Source organism: Leptidea sinapis, chromosome 25, assembly GCF_905404315.1.
Source record: "Leptidea sinapis chromosome 25, ilLepSina1.1, whole genome shotgun sequence".
NCBI lineage: Eukaryota > Metazoa > Arthropoda > Insecta > Lepidoptera > Pieridae > Leptidea > Leptidea sinapis.
This window is the reverse complement of record NC_066289.1, coordinates 8,293,904-8,315,924: the sequence shown is the minus strand read 5'-3', so window position 1 is coordinate 8,315,924 and position 22,021 is coordinate 8,293,904. Positions and strand designations below refer to the sequence as shown.

Here is a 22,021-nt window from a genome sequence, read left to right as displayed (position 1 = left end):
AAATATATATGTTTTACATTTCATTTATTATTGTCTTACGCTATTAATATCTAATAACCATATTCTTGGTAGCCATGACGGTGTCCCTGATTTCCCTGGCCAGAACCTTGACCACCCTGATTTCCCTGGCCAAAACCTTGGTTGCCTTGACGAAAACCTTGGTAACCTTGCCCGGGATAACCTTGTCCTAGACCGCTGTATTCAGTTCCTGGTGCATTCCGTCCTTGGTTATAGTCATAGCCTTGGGGCATACCTAAAAAAAATGCAATAAGTCTCAATAATTTTTTTTTATGGAAGATGAGGACAAATGTTTAAATGTTCAGATAATGTGATTTGAGCACTGCGGCCACTACTCTCTTGTAAGCTAGAAGAATCTCAATTAAATTTATATTTATTTTTTAACAATAGTAGTTACTCAATGGGTCTCCAGGGGCTGCTGTGTTGGTATTATTCCAATACAGCACGACGCTGAGTCAGTTCCTTTTGATAACAATAACTGCTACACAGTACTTTTAAATTAAGATCATCACTATAATATTATGCATACATTTGTTTTATGTTGTATATTTTTATGCTATAAGTTTTTAATTATTTTTTTACCTCTAAGTCTTTTTTAGTTGTATTATTCTGTATGGTTTGTGTTTGTTATTAATGAAGTTTTCATTTATTCATTCATTCATTCAATTGCCGACCTTATAAGGATTGTAACACTTTGGTACGTTACGGGTGAGGATTCGAACCGGGAAACCCAGGTGAGAGTAAGTGTAAGCGTAAACGGCGCTAACATTGCGCCGTTCCCGCTTGTAATACTAACGTCATGCGACATACAAATCGCGAATGAAAGACGTAGTGTTGAACGTGAAACCGGCTGTCTTTTTAGTTCATATCGCATCCGATAGATGGTGCACAGAGCACAAAGATAAACATTAAAACAAGCTAACAATGTTCCTGCCGAAAGTTAACTTACGGTCACCAGTTATTTGCTCGAGTTATGCGTTATATCAACAGCAAATAGCCAGGTTTTCCCAGTTTCCTGGATTCCCCCTCCACAAACCTCATGTATTAGTTTTTAAGCATAATAAAGTTTTATCCCTTAATACGTAGATCGGGTTGTAGAAATAAGTTTTCTGATACCTACATATATAAGGCTTAATTATAAATTGCTTTAATAAGTAGGTTTAAGTAATTTTTTATATATATTTTAATACCAAATATAGAAATTTTGAATTTGATTTTTTTTTTCTCAAGTATTGATCCCTTTCGAGTGGTTGCTGTATGTGTAAGTGAGTAATAAATGTGTAAAGTGTAGACTGTAGATTTGCTGTAGATCAGTCTTTGATTTAAACTTGTCACGCACATTAAAGTAATGAACCCGGCCTGTCTTCATCGGTTGTGTAGCAGCAAAAGGCTCTATCTAGCTCTAAGGTATTTTAATATCGACAGTATCTTTCAAATCTGGCAATCATCAAGGTCACTAATTTGTCTAAATATTTTCATGTCATCAGCGTATAGGAGTTTGGAGTGTCGAAAACAAGCAGTGATACCGTTGATGAAGAGAATAACAGGAATAGAAACCAATAAGGAGCCTTAAAACCAGAGGGCACGGAATACCATTTTGAAGTGTGTCTTTTTATACAATACGCTATTCTCCATGTTACATTTGATTCCCCTTCTACAGCAGGAAAAGTTAATGGTTCGAAAGATTAAAAATTACTATGGTAAAATATTTAATGAATTTACCAGTAGAAGGCTCCTATGCACAGGAAGCCGGCTAGATTATGGATACCACAACGGCACCTATTTGTGCGGTAAAGCAGGTTAACTAGCAAACAATTCGGAATCCGGTGGGAAGCTCCTTTGTACAGGACGCCGGCTAGATTATGGGTACCACAACGGCGCCTTTTTCTGCAGTAAAGCATTAATGTGTAAACATTATTGTGTTTCGGTCTGATGGGCGCCGTAGCTAGTGAAATTACTGGGCAAACGAGACTTCATCTTATGCCTCGAGGAGACGAGCGCAATTGAAGTGCCACTCAGAATTTTTGGATTTTTCAAGAATCCTGAGTGATAATACATTGTAATGGGCAGGGCGTATCAATTACCATCAGCTGAACATCCTGTTCGTCTCTTCCTTTATTATCATAAAAAAAAAACATTTAACAGTGTTCTCAAACTAAAAAAAAGCGCAGTTAAATTTAAACTGAAAAATGGCGTTGAATAGTATTGAATAACTCGTTTCTTTTTTATAGTTCTCATAGTTTAGTTTAAAGTATGCAGTAGTTAAGTAATATGTTATGTTTTTAAAGTGATAACCCTCACTTCTAGTATTAATACACCAATAAAATTTGAAAAACAAAATTTTATGAACGATGCGGGACTCGACCCCCCAGAACTCAAGCGTTCCGTGCCGGTGCTCTAACCAACTGAGGTAATCAAATGTTTTTAAGCGCAATAACTTGCCAACAAACTGTTAAAATTTGGCAAGACATACATTATAATGTAAAAAGTGTACTTATTAAGTATAAAATAAAAAAAATAGACATGAAGTAGATTCAACTGGTTTACATAATTTCTAGAACGGATCAATGTAGCTGTTGAATGCTTCAGTGCTCACAGTGTTATGTGTACTCAAGCACACAATTAGTGTACATATTTGTATTTTAAATAAGCCCACCTTAACTCAGAAATTAATTATAGTGAAGATATGTATACTTATATCTTGGGGTGACTGAAATCAGATTCAAAAATAGAATAAGAGCGCCTTCACACTACGTCCGATCCGAATCCTATCCCTATCCGTGAAAACACGGTCCGAAATATTCGTAGAACTTTTTCTATGGTAGTTTACGCACTAGATCCGGCTTCCGTCATTCCATTTCTTTCTGTCAACCGATAGAAATAGTTCTATGACAACACCGGTCCGTATTTTCTCGGGTACGTATTGGATTCGGATCGGACGTAGTGCGAAAGCGGTCTTAGAGCGATCAGAGTCCGATCCGTATCCGTGAAAATACAGATCTAGAAAACTTGGACTGATTTTGGATAGTTTTTACACACTAGTCCGATCTCTAATGAATTCCAAGCAATTCAGTAGCAATTCAATTACTACCGAATGAGTGTGTCCACTTTCGATTTTATTTTAAATCACATAAAAGATAATATTAAAATTAAGTATGTTGCGAATGACAAATTTACAAAAATGAGGAATAAGAAATAGTAGATTTTGCCTTAAATCATTTAAACATCTATTTAGACTATGAAAACTGTAAAAAAAATTTCAGTTTAGAGTTAACATATATTTTGAACAATCCACGCATTCTAATACAATGTGTCATACAAAACAAAGGGTGTGAGACGTAGCTTGTCACGCACACTAAAGTAATAAACGTGACTCGTTTCTATCGGTTGTTGAACAGCAAAAGACTATATCTAGACGTATAAATTATATAAGGATATCGGTATAACTCAAAATAAACGAAACGAATATCTGTCTTGATGATTGTTATTAAGGACAACATCTTCACAAATTTCAACATAATATTCATAATATATAATATAATATAATATTGACACATTTTTTACACAAATTATCTTGCCCCAAATTAGGCATATAGACTGTGTTATGGGTTGTAAGACAACGATATATTTAATACAATATACTTACTTAAGTATATATGAACATACATAAATACATATAAACATCCATGACTCGGAAACAAACATCCATAGATGTAGGTGAGATGTGCTTGTGTCGCACGCGCAACGTGACAAGGCGAGAGGGGGTTGGGCCGCGGCGGGAGGACAACGATTACAAAATAACAATTATTGTAACTAGAATCAGATTGTATAGAATAACGGTTTTTTTACTTATTAGTGCATAATATACCTATTGTTTTAGAATAGTCTTATTTGATGTCGATTTTTTTGTCCATAATTTTTTTATTGCTATATCCTCTAGCAGTCGCCCTTTTTTTCAATTCCTTAATTTAGTGTTGAAAAAAACCAAACTTACTTTATTTTGTTAAAATATATATTTTTTTTAAATAAAAAAATAAAATACAATAACTAACATTGGTTGTAGAAAGGCAATAGAACAGAATAAAGAAAACAAACGGATTAGATCAGCTATAAAAGAAAATATCTTAAAAAGAATATTCATTTTATTATTGTTAATACAGACAGTTGCATAATAGTTTCAAGTACTCACCATGGCACAGGGCAACCAGTAGAACAATGGCGCACACAATCTGTAATTGAAAAATCAGAGTTGAAACAGAAATAAAAGTTTCTTTTCAAAATTTAATGACTTTAAAATTTAAATACTCTATTAATTTGTTGTATTAATAAGGACACATCTTATCCCTCGCCATACTAATGGAAAGTTACATGGCTTAGTTTCCCAGGTCGGGTCTGTGAGACCCGCACGCCTTGGTCTTCATCATCATCAGCCGGAAGACGTCCACTCCTGGACAAAGGCCTCCCCCAAAGATCTCCACAACAATTGGTACTGCGCTGCCCTCATCCAACGTATTCCGGCTATCTTGACCAGATCGTCGGTTTTCTGGTACGTGGTCGCCTTTCGAGGACTTTTCTGCCCCACCGGCCATCTGTCCGTCGAACTATGTGCCCTGCCCACTGCCACTTCAGTTTCGCAATCATCTGGGCTATGTCAGTGACATTGTTTCTCCTATTTCTGATTCAATCTTCCAGGGAATCTTCAAGAATAGCCTTCTCCGTTGTCGAGCGATTATAAGCTTTCTCATCAGGCCCTTAGTTAGCGACCACGTCTGCGTACTGTAAGTCATCACGCCTTACAAATTTTTTGACTAATGGAGCACTCAACGCACCCCGAGTGGCAGATTAAGGCTGAGATCTAAAGAGCGTACTTACACTTTACTCACGTAAAACTAAGCTGAGTGTAATAAATTATAAAACACGATCTTGGCCTTTGCATTGGGCTGTCTTAACTTAAGCTCAGGATAGTTTCAGATGTCAATTTACTATAAAAACGTAATCAAAGATTACGTTAAGCTTGCACTCGGGTAAGTTTTACTTAAGTAAAGTCTAAGCATATTCTTAGTACGCTGTATAGATCTTAAAGCGATACATAACGACTACTATCAAAGAAGGTTGCGCACAAAATTTGGACTTAAATGAATTGCAGGTTTTTATCGATGGGAAAGACAAACGAGGTTATCTGATGCGAACTGATCGGTACTGCACTCATTTTCCTGCAATACCAGAGGAATCACAGGAGCGTTACAGGCCTTTTAGAAAAATATTCGCGCTTTTTTGAAGGTCCCATGTCGTCCCATGTTGTATCATCCCGGTAATACCGCACAAAGAAGCTCATTCCACAGTTTGATTGTACGTGAGAGAAAGGTCCTTGAAAACCATCCTATAGAGAAACGCAACACAGTTAAAATAATGTGGTAGAAGTCACACAATGAAGCGATGTCACTACGCAACGCCAAGGGTTAGCGTGATGATTACTGGAACCCTGGAAATGCGAGTAGTTGTGCGTTGTGCTAATTATGTTGGTAAAATTGTAAATAAAATAAAAATGTAAAATGTGTGTGTTAGACCACACGACAGAAGTGAAAACTTTGTACAATATTTTTAATTCTATATTCATGAAGTAATACTATTGATTAAATGAATATAAACCAGTAACAGGGGGCTCCTTTTCACTGGATGCCGGCTAGATTATTCACAAACACAATATAGTGTTAATGATAAAAAACTCCGAAATTTTTGTGTCGTTGTGATCCGAGTGCCCCACAAGATGTGGTCATCGCCACCTCTGGAGAAGTTTTCACTTCCACAAAATTAGTTTATATAAAACGTATTTATTACAAACTTACTTTAAACATTTTTTTGCGAATTCGGCAGCTTAATAACACAAATAACTGATAGTAAATGACACAGAATTGAGACGATTGACCCCTTTTATATTGTTTTAATCATAATGTAAACAAAATTTTAGTATTATTGTCGCTGAATAACATAGATAAAATAATAATTGGGATGGGCTTTTTGCTAATTAGTAATTAACTAGCAAACAATTCGGAATCCGGTGGGAAGCTCCTTTGTACAGGACGCCGGCTAGATTATGGGTACCACAACGGCGCCTTTTTCTGCAGTAAAGCATTAATGTGTAAACATTATTGTGTTTTGGTCTGAAGGGCGCCGTAGCTAGTGCAATTACTGGGCAAATGAATTAACATCTTATGTCTCAAGGTTCAAAACGCTTGTAGTGCCGCTGAGAATTTTTGTGGTTTTTATTGGCGTATCAATTACCATCAGCTGAACGTCCTGCTCGTTTCGTTCCTAATTTTCATTAAAAATACAATTTGTATAAAGTTGCTGAGTTTTCTTGTATTAAAGTCTTTGATCATACCTTATCTATTTGAATTTGTTCCTGTTTTCATACTGTAGATGGCAATTAAGTGGCTCACTGATAGACTTACTAGCTTATCGACTAACAAAGGGTACAAGAGAGAAGAAATTCCCAAACGGAGATATAGAAAGATAGAAAAGAAATCCGAATCTATTGTTTCCGTAATCGAATTTGATTGACAAATCGTAAGCAGAGAGCTATGCTTGTGATGAGTTAAAAAAGACATGCCGGTGAAATGTGCTATTTTGAGAGGTACTTGCAGATTATGGAAGAATTTTCACGGTGTTTCACGTCCGCCATTCCAATTTACACTTGTGGTTTATAAGTCTTGTGAAAACCGTTACTTCTACTAGCTTTTTGTTTAGATTTTTATAGTAAACATATACGGCCTTACAAATAAATTGGCATAAGCATAAACCAAGAATATGTAAAATGTTTACAAATAGACATTTTGCTTACGAATGGTTTGTTCGGACGTATAACGTTTCCCGCGTTTATTTGCAAGGCAGCTTGTCATTCGGAAAACTTCAGAATTATCATTCTATTGACAGTTTTGTCAACGATATTGTAAACATTTTACATTTTCGTTGTTTATCATCAGTTATAACTTTATACCAAGTTTCTTTGTAAGGCCGTTAGACTACTAGTGGTTTGCCCCGAGTTCTTGTAAGTTCAATTTTTTTTTGCACCCAGAGGAAGAAGAAAGGGCTACCCTCCGATAAACGATGGGAGGAAGGTGGTGCATGCTCATGTATAGGTTATGTGGGATTCACAAGAGCCTGCGTGCCTACCTACTAAACACCACCTGAGATTGGCATTGGAGAAGTGCCTTCTAAGCCGTCATCGGGGGCGACCTCTCTCTAACTACCTATGCTTAGATTAAGGATTGGTCACACTGCGCTCCAACTAGATACCGCAGGCGTCGTCGCATAGTGCGGCAACTAATACTACGCCAAAGTGTGCATACTCGAGTCAGTCAGAACAAGGTGTGGCGTTGACGTGCCACATGTTATGTTAAACTTTGCTAATAATTGAAACTAAAATGCCCGGTTACGTAGTAAAACTTTGTAAAAAGTTATACTACAAGAAATAAGAAAGACATTGGGATCACATATCATCAGTACGTATTTCATCAATTTCAATGCAAATTAACACGAAGCCTATGTTACAAAATTTTAAAGGAGCCCTTGGGTGTCAATATACCACGCACACAAGCATCTAAACGTTGCCGTAATAAAAAAGCTATTGTTCTTAGGTAGTACGGTATCTTATTGGAGCGCAGCGGAGACCAATCCTTAATCTAAGTACATATCTAAGATTCGATCTTATTAGGATTATTTATAGGAGGACGCAGATATATGTCAACGCCATTTTAAAATTTAGTCAAAGTTTTTACTAACTGTAATGGTATTTTACTGAGAAAATAGGTAAACTAATAATTTATAATCTGAAGGTTGTTATTTAGTGTGTTATTTTATTTATGGATATTTTCTTAGTCCCAAATTTATTAACCGGTAAAATTGTCTAACCTCAAAATATATGATTAGAGAAGTCCGGCTGGGTAACATGATGCAATTCCGTCATATTCGTCTTCAAGGTCAGAGGTAATAACATTTGATAAGTCTGTATAAAAAGATAATAAGAGATATATAAAATAATGGTAACAATGGCTTTTGGACAAACTACATTGGAAAACTCTTAGGTATTTCTAATAACACAAATTTCACACATCTTATTAGGTTCTTTGATATATATTTACGTTTACGTTACACGTTTGTGCTTCTTGAAATATGATTTTACTACCACCGTAAAGGTTCAATATATATTAACTTTTTAGATAAACTTCTACCAAATTCATAAATTATAAAAGAAAAACATAATAATCTTCCTTGGTGGACTAACGCCATTAAACAAAGCTGTGCTAAAATCACCTATACCAGCTGAGTAATAAAAAAAACACATAAAAATATATTAGGTAAGAGCATCGAAAATAAAAAATGTTTACAACCCTGAAACCCCAAACTATGCCGCCTTTGTCCCGGAAATATTCTTCATAAATACACTTAAAACTAGCAAATGGCCTCCGTTTGTAGAATTTTCCCGAACTAAGCAAAAGTAAATATGAAGCACCTTCTTGTTAGTCATACGAGTATCACGTAGATTTGTCTCAAAATCCCTGCTAAGGCAGTCTACCTGCAAATTTCTTAGAAATCTCATGTGGTGTCGTGGTTGAAGTTTCAGTACAGGCTGAGGTAATTCGCCTCGCAATTTCTCGCCATCTCTCTCTCTGTTGAAGGTCATTCGAGTGCACTCATGCACGGGGCCGCCTACAGCAGATTTGAACTGATCGGTCCATCGCATAGGTGACCTTCCGCGAGGTCTTATGCCTTCCACGTTACCCTGGACGAGAAGGCGTTAATGGTGAGCGGCTACTTCACTACTTCCAATCACCAGAACCTCTTGCCCGTTTGCCCCATTATATATAAAAGGCATTTATTTTCTCAAAATTGATTCCTTTAGAATTTGATGTCATTTCTAATACTACTCATACTACCGCTTCGGAAATAAATGGTGCTCTGAGAGAGAAGACGCGGCGCACGAAACTGTCCCAGCATTTTTTTTTGCGCTCTTTTCAATTAAATATACAATATTGTACTGTTATTGTTAGTGCTATAAAAGGCATTTATTTTCTCAAAATTGATTCCTTTACAATTCTTTTTGATGTCATTAAAATATATACATCATATCATAATCTAGTCTCAGGCTTTCCGATCAATTAGATATTCAGCTGTAGAGTAGTAGGATTTACGCCATTTTTAATAAAACATTTAAATTTATTTATTGCGTGAACACAGGCTGGGACTTTATTATGAAAGTGTAAACATTTACCCTTAAAGCATTATGTATCTTATGAAGCCTACTAGAATTAGTTACAAGCAATCCCTTATTTCTAGTGTTATAATAATGAAAATCACTATTACCAAGAAAGGTAATACGTTAAAGACTTACGTACAAAACGTAATCATTTCAGTTGTTCATTTATCTTACATTTTCGCGGTTCAACAGTTATAATCCAGTTTTCTTGCGTTCGCGAACTGATTTATTTCATTCTAGAAATGTTAATATCTAATTAGAATTGGTAATTTCACGTAACTTATTTTTTGGTGCAGTATAAAACTGCGAGTTAAATTTAGGAACGCATCATTATCAAACAATTCGTTCAAGTAACGTTTTGTTACCACATACGTACACAAAAAATGTCGCGCCTTACGGTAAGCCATTTTTAATCATAAATATATTATATAATATTTAAAAAGAAAAGAGAAATTTTTCATTTCGTGCCTTGAATATGCGTGGTTTAACTGCGTTTTAATTCTGTGTCGCCCAGAAGACGACATTTAATATTTATTCAATTTGTGATGAGTAAAGGATAATCTTATATATAAAATTCTCGTGTCCCAGTGTTTGTTACCAAACTCCGCCGAAACGGTTAAACCAATTTGTTAGAAAATTTGTTTGTATATCGGGTAGGTCTGAGAATCGGTCAACATCTGTTTTTCAAACCCCTAAATTTTATAGACCACCCACCCTAAAATTTTTGATAGTTTTTTGAAAAAATATTTTTATTTTCTTTATGATTCCGTATAAAAAAATACATAGAACTTCAAATTTTCTCACACCTATTTCTGTATCGCGATTTTAATATTATTGTATTCCATCCACAGATTCGAAATAGAGTTGTAAGATGCCAATCGAATATAATTATTATTATCGTACGATAAATTTTATCTACGATATATTTGGTAGGTCTGAGAATCGGTCTTCATCTATTTTTTATACCCCAAACATTTTAATTATTGAATTTTTTTATTACTGTTTATGGCAATACAACGTTTGTTGGGTCAGCTAGTATTAATATAAAATAATTTTTACTTGCATTGAAAAGGTAAAAACTGTTACATAGATGCATTGGTGCTTTATACTAGCGAGAAAATTAATCGTGTTTTTGCTCTTGAAATATTTTGAAAACATCTGTCGATAATATATTAACAAATACAGAAAAAAATAAACTACAGTCTTTGAACGCCCTAAGCCTACGCTAGTGTTAAAGATTATCCCCCTTATTCATAATGGTCCGCTAACTTAAAACAGCTGCTAAGGAGTGTTTTTTCTCATTCTGACTTAGGTCAATAGAAGAAGACAAAGTGAGAATTAGCAATGCTTTAAGTTAGCAGACTATTATGGATAAAGGGGTAAATCTTCAAAAAAATTTATGAGATTTGCTCTGATATGATCTCCATGTTAACATGCAATTCGTTAAGAAACATTGAATAAGCGTAGTCAGTCTCGTTATAAATGAGAAATGAATTTATATACCTAGTCGCTTACTTGATTCAAATAAAACACGAATCTATCCAAGGATCCTGTCTCACAATTTTGGAATAATTGCGAATATAAAAATAAACGTATCATTTTGTTATTATTATTCTATTGCAAAAATAAAAACAAAAAGAAATTGCTCTTATAGAAGAACTTAAAGACGATAAATATTTTATTTTTCAGATCCTCTTTGTCGTCATCTCAGCCTATGAAGTACTCGGTAAAGGTTAGTAAAAACAAAGTATCTATCTCGCGATTCTTACGTGTGAGTTTTGCAATGAACAATTCTAATTATATATGTAATACTAACAATTTTCTGCAATTTGAGAAGGTATTTTTTTCCCGGGTTATTATTTATTACATATTACCGTTTTCCTTCTATAATTATATATTATTATATTACTACTATATATACTATATATTATTACTATTATTATATATTTATAACTAAAATAGCACAATAAATTTCTAAATTTTCTCAACAGATGTAATAAAAGCAGATCGTAGCGCAGACTCCAAGGCCGAACAGTCGGGCTATGCCCCTTTGATTTTACCTCCTCCAATCGGAGGTCCCCTACCCCTCGACCACGGTGCTGGTATTGGCAGCGGTGCCGCCATCAACAGTGCAGGAGCAGCCGGTGCAGCTCAACTCAGTGCTATCCAGAACGCTCAAGCAGCACAAGCCGCTCAGATCGGGAACGCCGCTGCCGCCGGTATCCAGAACGCCCGCGCTGCAGAAAGTGCTGCGAGAGCAGGACAAGCCAACGCTATTCAAAATGCTCAAGCACTCGACGCCGCTCGTATCGCAAACATACAAAGAGCTCAACAAGCGGCTTATGAAAACGCAAGAGCTGCTGATGCAGCAAGACGAGCCGCTGCAGCGAGCTCGTTGGAACTCTCCCGTGCTGTAGAAGCAGAACGTGTTGCCAACGCAGCCCGAGTCCAAGCTGTTGCGATCGCCAACGCCCGAGCTATCGAAGCGGCTCGTATCGCAAATGCGGCGAGAGCTCAAGCAGCCTCGGTAGCTGCAAGCGCTGCCCAAGCGCAAGCTGTAGCAGACTCTGTGGCAAGACAAGTTCATGATGATGGCTGGGAAGGATCTCCCGTTATTTCAGCTGGTCCGGTCTATGCTGCCATCCCAAGCTATGGATATGCTGTCCAAGGCTATGGTGGCTATGGAGGCCATGGTTATGGTCCCAGATACTACCACTAATCTATATAAGATTTAGTGACAAGTCACGCCTCAGTATCAAGACTAACATAACAGAATCTTCCTTTACATGTTCCAAAGAAATTTCTATCAGCAGATCGTATGATAGGAGTGTAAATAGTAATTGAATAAAAATTTTGAATGACCTTCGCTTCTTATTATTTGTAATACAACTCCAATTGCTTCTTTTCCTGCAGAGAAAAAGAAAATATTTACCTGCCGGCTTATGTATTTCCCTACACGATAGGGTATTGATCTTAAAACTTTGAAAATACTACCTTGAAGGCTGGTAACGCATCGTTGGACTTCTGATGTTCGGCAGTTTTTTTTTACTTTCCATCAAGTAAGCCACTTTTAGCCACCAGACTAGATACGCAAAATATAGATTCAAATATATTATATCACATCCATTATTGTAGTTCCAGTTAGAATGTGGAACAAAATATCTTGATCCGCCTATTAATTGTGCTCTTCAGGCTATGTGAAAGAAACAGAGAAATGAAATTAATTTGATTAGATAAGCAAAATACGATTTGGTTACTTTGAGCTTCTGTGAGCTATAGAGTTGAGAACAGGATCCAAGGGTTCGACATAATATCAAAAGCTTTACATACAATTGTTATGATTTTGGCTTAAAAATTAAATTGCTGTTTGAAGAGAAAACTTAGAACTATTATGATTAAAATTTGAAATTTCATAATGTCTAAAAATAATTAAATTATTAATTTCAATTCACAATCGACTGAATCGCTTTTTTCTTAGAGAGTTTCGCTACACTGACATACCATCCATCCACCAACAGGTTATGCTCGTTTGTCCTCTTCTTCAAAACGTAAAATAAACCTAGATCATTTGAATACGCAAGTTTGCGTATACTGGGGGTAACGCAAATTTCTATAGTTAGATCTAATCTTCACACTTTTGTCGAGTTTAGGGAATAGAAAACAATGTGTTCATATAACAAACTCTGGTCAAAATTGTAACATAATGTTTTATGAATCCAAGTGGACTTTTTCAAATTCAGGTGTACCACAAGGCAGCATTCTAGGGCCTTTGTTGTTTCTTCTAAATATTAATGTAATCACCAAATGCTACATCACGTAATTGCACTTTTTGCGGACAACTTTTCTTTTCTAATACCTGGCCTTCACCCATCAATAAATAAGGACAAAATTGTAAAATATGAAATCTTAACAATTATAAATTGTATACATTCTATGGGGGTCAAATGTTATTTTGGAATACTAAATATTACGTCAGTTGGTGCTGGGGCTGCTGCTTTGACTGCTGAAGACAGCAAGCATCGCAAATATGTTGGTCTCAGTGAGTGATACATCTTTGGGTCCTTTTGTGCCGAGACACTTAGCCCGTGGGGCCCAGAGGCGTGGAGAATGTTCAAAATACTATCTTCGCGCCTCAATAAGGCTACTGGAAACCCAAGCGCTAGCAGCTATTTCGATCAACGGATTAGCCTTGCTATCCAACGTGGTAATGCTGCCAGTATTCTTGGTACGCTTCCAGGTAATGATAGGTTTAATTTTATGTAGTCAAGCTGTAAAGCTGTATTGATAACATATTTTCAAATTATAAACACATTTCTCAGGCAATAATAAACAAACTGAGTTCAGACCACTTTGGCCAGTTAGCCTCTTTTAATATTGGGGTCAATAAATCGACTAAAATTAAAAAGTTTACGTTTGTTCCTGTGAATAATAGGCGAATGGAGAAATATAGAGGTAATGTGTCAGTTAAACTCTCAAATTTTGATTTATTGAAATATAATATATATCCCAATGAAATGTATGATATGTTATTTAAAATAATTAAAACAGAGTTTGCTTCTATATTTACTTCAAAGATAGTCAAATCAGGTGGTCTCTTGTCATTTAATGCTTGGGCAACAGCTGGCATTCATAGGAGCAGACAAAGGCTATAATATGAACTATGTATAAAGTGAGAGATCATTATATAATCATGATGCATCTTTTCTCGAGTATGTTAAAAAATACTCTAAATTATTTAAAAGTGTTTGTTCTATTGCAAAGTCTATGCCTATCAGACAGATAATTAAAAATGCACGGTATAAAATGAAGAAGACTTGGAATGTCATTAACTGGGAATCTGGAAGAGTGAAAGACCGCAACATTGAATACAATTCATCAATAAACAATACTATAATTCAATCTCAGCAGGAAGTTGCTTCTGCTTTTGAGAATTTTTTTTTCTGGCATTCCAGTTTCTATCACAAGCACTCTTGTCTCCTCCACCAGTATTGCTGAGTCACTTCTTCTGGAAAATGTTAAAGAATACTAACAAACTTTCAATTTTAGTTTTGTTAGCCCTGGAAAAATAATTAAAACTTTTAAGTCTCTCGACATGAAAAAAACTGCTGATATATGGGACATTTCTGTTAAAATAATAAGTTCAATAATTGATTCCATAGCACCATATCATGCAATAGTCTTTAATAATTGTATTAACCGTGGCGTGTTTCCTGACCTTCTGAAAAATAGTAAAATAACACCAATATTTAAGTCAGGATGCTCTTCTGACCCGAATAACTATCGTCCTGTCGGTTTTGCCGACCCTTAGTAAAATTTTTGAAAAAATAATTTTCAGCCATATGCTAAATTACTTTAACTCTCATAAGTTACTTCATTTGAAACAATTTGGCTTTACTAGGGGACGTTCAACAACGGATGCAGGTGTTGAGCTAATCAAGAATTTTTGATGCCTAGGAGGAATCGCAGAATGCACTTGGCATCTGCTGTGATTTATCTAAGGCTTTTTTTTTATGGAATAGGGGGACAAACGAGCGTACGGGTCACCTGGTGTTAAGTGATCACCGCCGCCCACATTCTCTTGCAACACCAGAGGAATCACAAGAGCGTTGCCGGCCTTTAAGGAAGGTGTACGCGCTTTTTTTGAAGGTACCCATGTCGTATTGTCCCGGAAACACCGCACATGGAAGCTCATTCCATAGCTTTGTAGTACGAGGGAGAAAGATCCTTGAAAACCGCACTGTAGAGGACCGCCACACAGCCAGATGGTGGGGATGAAATCGGCGATCGTCAATCGTCAATCAATCGTCAAATCGATCAAAATCACAATCAAAATGGCTTTTGATTGTGTTCAACATTCAACGCTGGTCAGGAAGCTATACCACTATGGCATAAAAGGAACTGCGCTCGATCTTCTAAATTCATATCTAAAAAATAGAATTCAGATGGTCGACGTGAATGGCAGGAGATCTCCTGGGACTCCTCACAGTATGGGGGTCTATTCTTGAACCGTTCCTCTTCCTTATCTACATAAATGATCTTCCTAATCTTATAGGGAAAAAACATAAGGTAATATTGTTTGAGGACGACACTTCACTGATTTTCAAAGTGAAAAGAAATCAAGCTATGTATGACGAAGTGAACGATATTTTATCTGACATCGTGTACTGGTTTAGCGCTAATAACCTATTGTTAAATAGCAAGAAAACTAAATACATTAAATTTACCGTACCAAATGTCAAAAATGTAAATGCAAATTTTTTGATAAACGGAGAGGTCATAGAACCGGTGGAATCTGCTATATTTCTTGTCATAATTCTAGATTCCAAATTACAATGGGGCCCCCATATTGAAGGATTGGCGAACAGACTTAGTTCTGCAGCATACGCGGTTAAAAAGATTAGACAATTAACTGACATAGATACGGCGCGACTAGTATACTTTAGTTATTTCCATAGTATTATGTCCTATGGTATATTGCTATGGGGCAACGCTGCCGATATTAATACAATATTTGTGCTGCAGAAGAGCGCTATTTATAACCTAGGTCCTAAAGAATCATTGAGAGCAAAATTCAAAGAAATTAACATCTTGCTTCTCAATATATTCTTGATAATGTAATGTATGTTCATAGGCACATAGGTGAACTTGCCAGAAACTGTCATAACCATAATATCAAAACCAGGAACAGATATAAACTTATGATGCCTACTACTCGGCTAAGTCAAGTTAGTAAGTTTTTTGTGGGGCGATGTATATGCTTTTACAACAAGATCCCAGAAAATGTTCTAACCAAAAGTATGACGTTATTCAAAAGAATTGAAATAACATAAATGACTTTCTTAATGATACCACAGATTGGGAATGGAGTGACCGCCCTCAGGCTATTAAATAATAAGTTTAATTGTACAATATTACTTTGTAAACTTTATTTATTCGATGAAAAAAAATAGCCCGCTGAGTTTGTTGCGCCCATTCTTGTCAGGTCTGAGGCATTCATTTTGGAATGGGTGGTAGTTTTTTGACTTTCAATAAGTGATGTCACATCCTATTTTGAATAAAAATATTTGAATTTGAATAGTATTGTAAATATAGTAATAAGATTTGTTTTGTTTAAATATTTAAATATTATTGTTTTGAATATAATTGTATTAGTTACCTTGAATGCTGTTCATTTAAAAAAAAATTAAAAAAATACCGACTACAAGCACATAGCCGGTGCACCGGTAGGTATTTAAGACAATCATAATGTTAACACCGGGAACAAATATAAACTTGTTATGCCTATTACTCAGCTAAGTTGGGCTAGTAAGTATTTTACAACATGATCCCAATAAAGTAAAACAATTAATGTACGAGTATTATTAAATTCAAAACAACTGGTTTTCCGTTTAGTTGGCAAAGGTTACTACTATAATAAAAATGACTTTCTTAATAGAACTTTCTGAGAAAATGGGCGCAAGAAACTGCTCGGTTGCTTCTACGAAATTTTAAAAAATATATAAAAAAAAATTAAATTTATAATTTAAATGACCAAACAGCGGTCTCTCCATTCCTAATCTGTGGTATCATGTCAATGATGTCATTTAAAAGTCACCTTTTCCACATAATCGTCTTTTTCATTTGTTAAATCTTTAGTCTTTTTTATGAAAATAAAGGGTGAGACGAGCAGGACGTTCAGCTAATGGTAACTGATACGCCCTGCCTATTACAATGCAGTGCCGCTCAAAATGATTGAAAAACGCAAAAATTCTGAGCGGCACTATAACTGCGCTCGTCACCTTGAGATATTAGATGTCAAGTCTCATTTGCCCAATAAATTCACTAGCTACAGCGCCCTTGAGACCGAAACACAGTAATGTTTACACATTACTGCTTCACAGCAGAAATAGGCGCCGTTGTGTTACCCTGAATGTCCTAATGACCTAATAACTCGGTAGTAAGCATAACAAGTTTATGATTTTTCCTGTTTTCAAAATTATGAGTATCAAAGTTTCTAGAAAATTCGCATATTATTGAAGTTTAAAAGAACCATATATTGGCACTAAGTGTATTAAGCATTGCGTATTTCCTGACCTTTTCAAGCATAGTAATATTACAATAATATTTAATTTGGAAAGCGTATTACCAAATCTATACATATAAATAAAATTGGAGTGTCTGTTTGTAATATTGAAATAACCGTTTTACACTACATGTGTATGAATATGTATACACGAAAATAACATTTTTACAATTATTGTGTGCTGTCTGTTTGTTCCGGTTAATCTCTGAATTGGAAGGGACGGATTTTGACGGGACTTTTATTGGCAGGTAGCTGATGTAATAATGAGTAACGTAGGCTACATTTATTTTAGAAAAAATCTTTTATTTTAGAATACTAAAGTAATGTTGCAATGTCTAAGAAACGGTTTAACTCTAAAAATATTTTATATGACAAAACAACGTTTGCCGGGTCAGCTAATCTTTAAATATGATAAAATTAATCAAACGATAAGATATTTTAAATGTCATAAATTGCTTCATATCAAACAGTTAGGCTTTACCAAGACGTTTAACTATAGTTTTTGTTAAGGTAATCAAGAATTTATTAAATAATATTTATCTAAAATAAAAGAATTATTCCAAAATAAACGTAGCCTAAGTTCCTCATTATTACATCAGCTACCTACCAATAAATATCCCGTCAAAATCCGTCCCTTCCAATTCAGAGATTAACCGGAACAAACAGACAGCAGACAATTGTAAAAATGTTATTTTGGTCTATATATATTCATATACATGTAGTAAAAAACGGTTATTTCAATACTTATTACAAACTGACACTCCAATTTTATTTATATGTATAGATAATAGATAATAGTACTGATTTACTTCATACTAGAAATGTTACTACCCAATTAGAATTGTTAATTTCACGTAACTACATTTTAGTGCAGTATAAAACCGCAAGCAAGATTTAGGAACGCATCATTAACAAAACAACTCGTTCAAGTAACGTTTTGTTACCACATACGTAACCAAGAAATGGCGCGGCTTACGGTAAGGTGTAAACAATTTTAATATTTTGTTTTTATTTACTCTTTCGCAGTAATCAACTTAAATATGGAATAGATATTTAGACAGAATTTAGGGCGTGCCTCGATAGCTGTGACGCTTTTGTAAATCTACTGGTGGAACTATTTATTATATAGGTAATTGATACGCTCTAGCTTTTATAATGTAGTGCCGCTCTGGATAATTGAAAGACCCAAAAATTCTTAGGGGCAGTACAATTGCGGTCGTCACCTTGAGACATAAGATGTTAAATCTCATTTGCCCAGTAATTTCACTAGCAACGGCGCCTTTTAGACCGAAACACAATAATGTTTACGCATTACTGCTTCACGGCAGAAATAAACGCCGTTCTCTTACCCATAATCTAGCCGGCATCCTGTGCAAAGGAGCCTCCCACTGGTAACTATAGGTTTTCACTCATGTTCTATTACCAATGTACAATAAAATACGTTAATAAATATATCACGAGTATTTAAATACGTCTATAAATTTCTATCATCACTAAGGCTGGGTTGCTTTATTTAGCTGTTATAGTTACAGTTAAAGTCAAATTTAATGTAACGCTGACTTTAACATAGACTGCGGAATATGTTGCATCATCGTATTCCTTGGCATAGTTAAAGTTAAAAAGTAAAATAACAAGTCAATATCGAATATTTATTTGGAACTTTTGACAGGTCGCTATTTAGATTTTACCGGCGAAGATAGGACGGTTACAGTTAAAGTTATGACGTCATTTAATAATTGACAAATGGTGCAACTCATTTTTTGCTTAGCCGATACTATTACATGTTTGTAATTGCTAAAGTTAGTCGGTGCAACCCAGCCTTGTTATTGTTAATAGCTATATAATAATTATTGCACATTCAACCGAAATTCACCAAAGATATTTCGTAGATACAACCCCATGTTATTGTTTTTTAAACAGGTGTATGCAAATTGACTAGTACTGACTTACCTGTTATAAATCAATAGTTATGAAAAAAAATAGCTTAACTTTTGCATATTCTCTAGGAATGAACCTATCAGGTTGTAAAATTTAAATTTAACTAATTAAAACAGAATTAAAATATGATAAACATGATTTTTTCACTTTGCAGATTCTCTTTGTCATCATTTCGACTTATGAAGTCCTCGGCAAAGGTAAGTATTTATATGTAGCTGCATTTCCTATTATTGTGTTTATTTTTTTAAAACAATGATCATTGCACTTATTTTTGCAGGTGTAACTAAAGAAGAACGTAGCACAGACTCCAAGCCTGAGCAGTCGGGCTACGCCCCTTTGATTTTACCTCCTCCAATTGGAGGTCCCCTACCCCTCGACCATGGTGCTGGACTAGGCAGTGGTGCCGCCATCAACAGTGCAGGAGCAGCCAGTGCAGCTCAACTCAGTGCTATCCAGAACGCTCAAGCAGCACAAGCCGCTCAGATCGGAAACGCCGCTGCCGCCGGTATCCAGAATGCCCGCGCTGCAGAAAGTGCCGCAAGAGCAGGACAAGCCAACGCTATTCAAAATGCTCAAGCACTCGACGCGACTCGTATCGCAAACGTACAAAGAGCTCAAGCAGCGGCCTATGAAAATGCAAGAGCTGCTGATGCGGCAAGACGGGCTGCTGCAGCAAGCGCGTTGGAACTTTCCCGAGCTGTAGAAGCAGAACGTGTTGCCAACGCAGCTCGAGTCCAAGCTGTTGCGATCGCCAACGCCCGAGCTATCGCAGCGGCCCGTATCGCAAACGCGGCGAGAGCTCAAGCTGCCTCGGTAGCTGCAAGCGCTGCCCAAGCGCAAGCTGTAGCAGACTCTGTGGCTAGACAAGCTCATGACGATGGCTGGGTAGGATCTCCCGTTATCTCAGCTGGTCCGGTCTATGCTTCCATTCCAAGTAATGGCTATGATGTCCATGGTTATGGAGGCTATGGTTATGGTCCCAGATACTATCACTAATCTTCATAACATTTAGTGACAGGACACAACGCCTTAATATCAAGACTGATAAACATAATATTTTCCTTTGTTAGTTCCACTGAAATTTCTATCGGCACATGGTATAAAGAGTTTTGTGATTAAATTGAAATAAACCGTATAAGAATTATATTTGTTTTCCTCAAGTTCAACTGCCTCCTATCCCAAAGTAATGGAAATTATTTTGAATCCTCATTGACTGTAGGCTTAATAAGAATTTAGAAAATCAGTTTGCCCATGAATACAAAAATAGCTTTCAATATCTTAATACCTCCTAACCTGATATGAATAATTTATTTATTTTACATTTACCTTCGATTATTGTATTATTCAATTTGTAATCTTTAGAATAGTTATTTGGCTTACCTTAAATAAGTTCCGCTTAAGTCTGACATGACCATTAGCCACCAATTTTATACAATTACCATTCTCTCGTTACTATCATCTATTATTCAAGGCATTATCATGCAAGTCTCTTAATGACAAGAGATCTCTTGCAGCTTTATCATCAGGAGCTACAAAATCCGATTGAATACAAACTCAATTATTTATAATAGAAGTTTTACTTTTATAAATAAATAAATAATCGTATATTGCTCATTTTATTATAAAAAGTTAAACTAATATAACAAGAAATTATTTTGCATTTTCGTTCCCAATCGGCATGTCCTCTGATGTAAAGGCCTCCTTTAGGTGTTTCATGTCACGTTTCTGTGCCAGTCTTGGCCATAGCATAGCTGTCTCCCATATTTGTGAGAGACTTTACTGCCCCAACGGCCAACGGACTTTACTGTCCGTCGAACTATGTGCCCTGCCCACTGGCACTTCAGTTTCACAATCATTTGGGCTATGTCGGTAACTTTGATTCTCCTACGGATCTCCTCATTTCTGATTCGATGTCGCAGGGTAACTTCAAGCACAGCCCTCTCCATTGCCCTCTGAGTGTCCAGATATAAAAAGTACTGCCTTCTCATAAGCCTTATGAGAAAGCAGTACTTTTATATCACTTATTAAATATTAGTAATTACCACTCATATTACGAACATGATATTATGATCATTTTACCTGTGAGATTCTTAATTTATTCGTAGTACCGTCATCTTACACACCAATGCTGCACAAGTCCCTGAATATCCTAAGCGTTGCAAGCGTACGTAGTAGTGTACTGTGTAATCTTTCAGTTCCCCCAGAAAATTTATTCGGGGAAGGAATGGTTATATTTAGACGAATTTGGTGACCATTTTTGTATTGCGAAAACATTGGCAAACACTATATCCTACGCAATACCCAAGTAAAAAGATTTCAGAATATGTGCATATAGGCCATTGTTTCTAGATCATCAAATTATGAAATTTATTTCTAGATCCTTACATAGTAATTGCAATCACGTTATCCGCAAACAAGAACGAATAATAATAATTTGTTATTTGATTTGTCTTTATGTTTGTTTCTGGTGTTAACATTAGCATGTCTATCAAATTTTTAAATATGTCATACATCACATTGTCAAGAATATATTGAGATACAATTGAGTTGAAGTGAGTACGGTTGTCCTTTACGTTTATATATACAGGAAGTCCCAAAGCTATTAAATACGATGTTACTTAAGAAGAGTTATTAGTTTTTGGCCATTCTTGCGATTGGCATCATAAGAGTAGGGGTGTTTTTTTTTTACATTTAAGTCGGTTCGATACCCAGACGAGGCAAGTCATTTTTAGAAAATCTTTGAATGC

General features: G+C 35.7%; 3 protein-coding genes across 3 annotated transcripts in view; 2 read left to right on the top strand and 1 right to left on the bottom strand.

Annotated features, from left to right (window-relative positions):
- Positions 1–22,021, bottom strand: part of LOC126972003 (uncharacterized) — a 577,468-nt gene that overhangs the window by 382,690 nt on the left and 172,757 nt on the right. The gene's annotated exons all lie outside the window — the stretch shown is intronic.
- On the top strand, positions 9,619–12,137 carry LOC126972022 (uncharacterized protein CG45076-like). Its single transcript, XM_050818573.1, has 3 exons — positions 9,619–9,672; positions 10,964–11,006; positions 11,266–12,137. The coding sequence occupies exons 1-3, from the start codon at positions 9,658–9,660 to the stop codon at positions 11,991–11,993; spliced, it is 786 nt and encodes a 261-aa protein (XP_050674530.1). The 5' UTR covers positions 9,619–9,657; the 3' UTR covers positions 11,994–12,137.
- Positions 19,527–20,270, top strand: LOC126971995 (translation initiation factor IF-2-like). Its single transcript, XM_050818520.1, has one exon. The coding sequence runs from the start codon at positions 19,527–19,529 to the stop codon at positions 20,268–20,270; it is 744 nt and encodes a 247-aa protein (XP_050674477.1).

Coding starts and splice junctions, on each gene's coding strand:
- LOC126972022 (XM_050818573.1), top strand. Junction 11,007..11,265: donor CTATGAAGTACTCGGTAAAG/GTTAGTAAAAAC, acceptor TTTTCTCAACAG/ATGTAATAAAAGCAGATCGT.
- LOC126971995 (XM_050818520.1), top strand. CDS start 19,527: ATGATCATTGCACTTATTTTTGCAGGTGTAACTAAAGAAGAACGTAGC.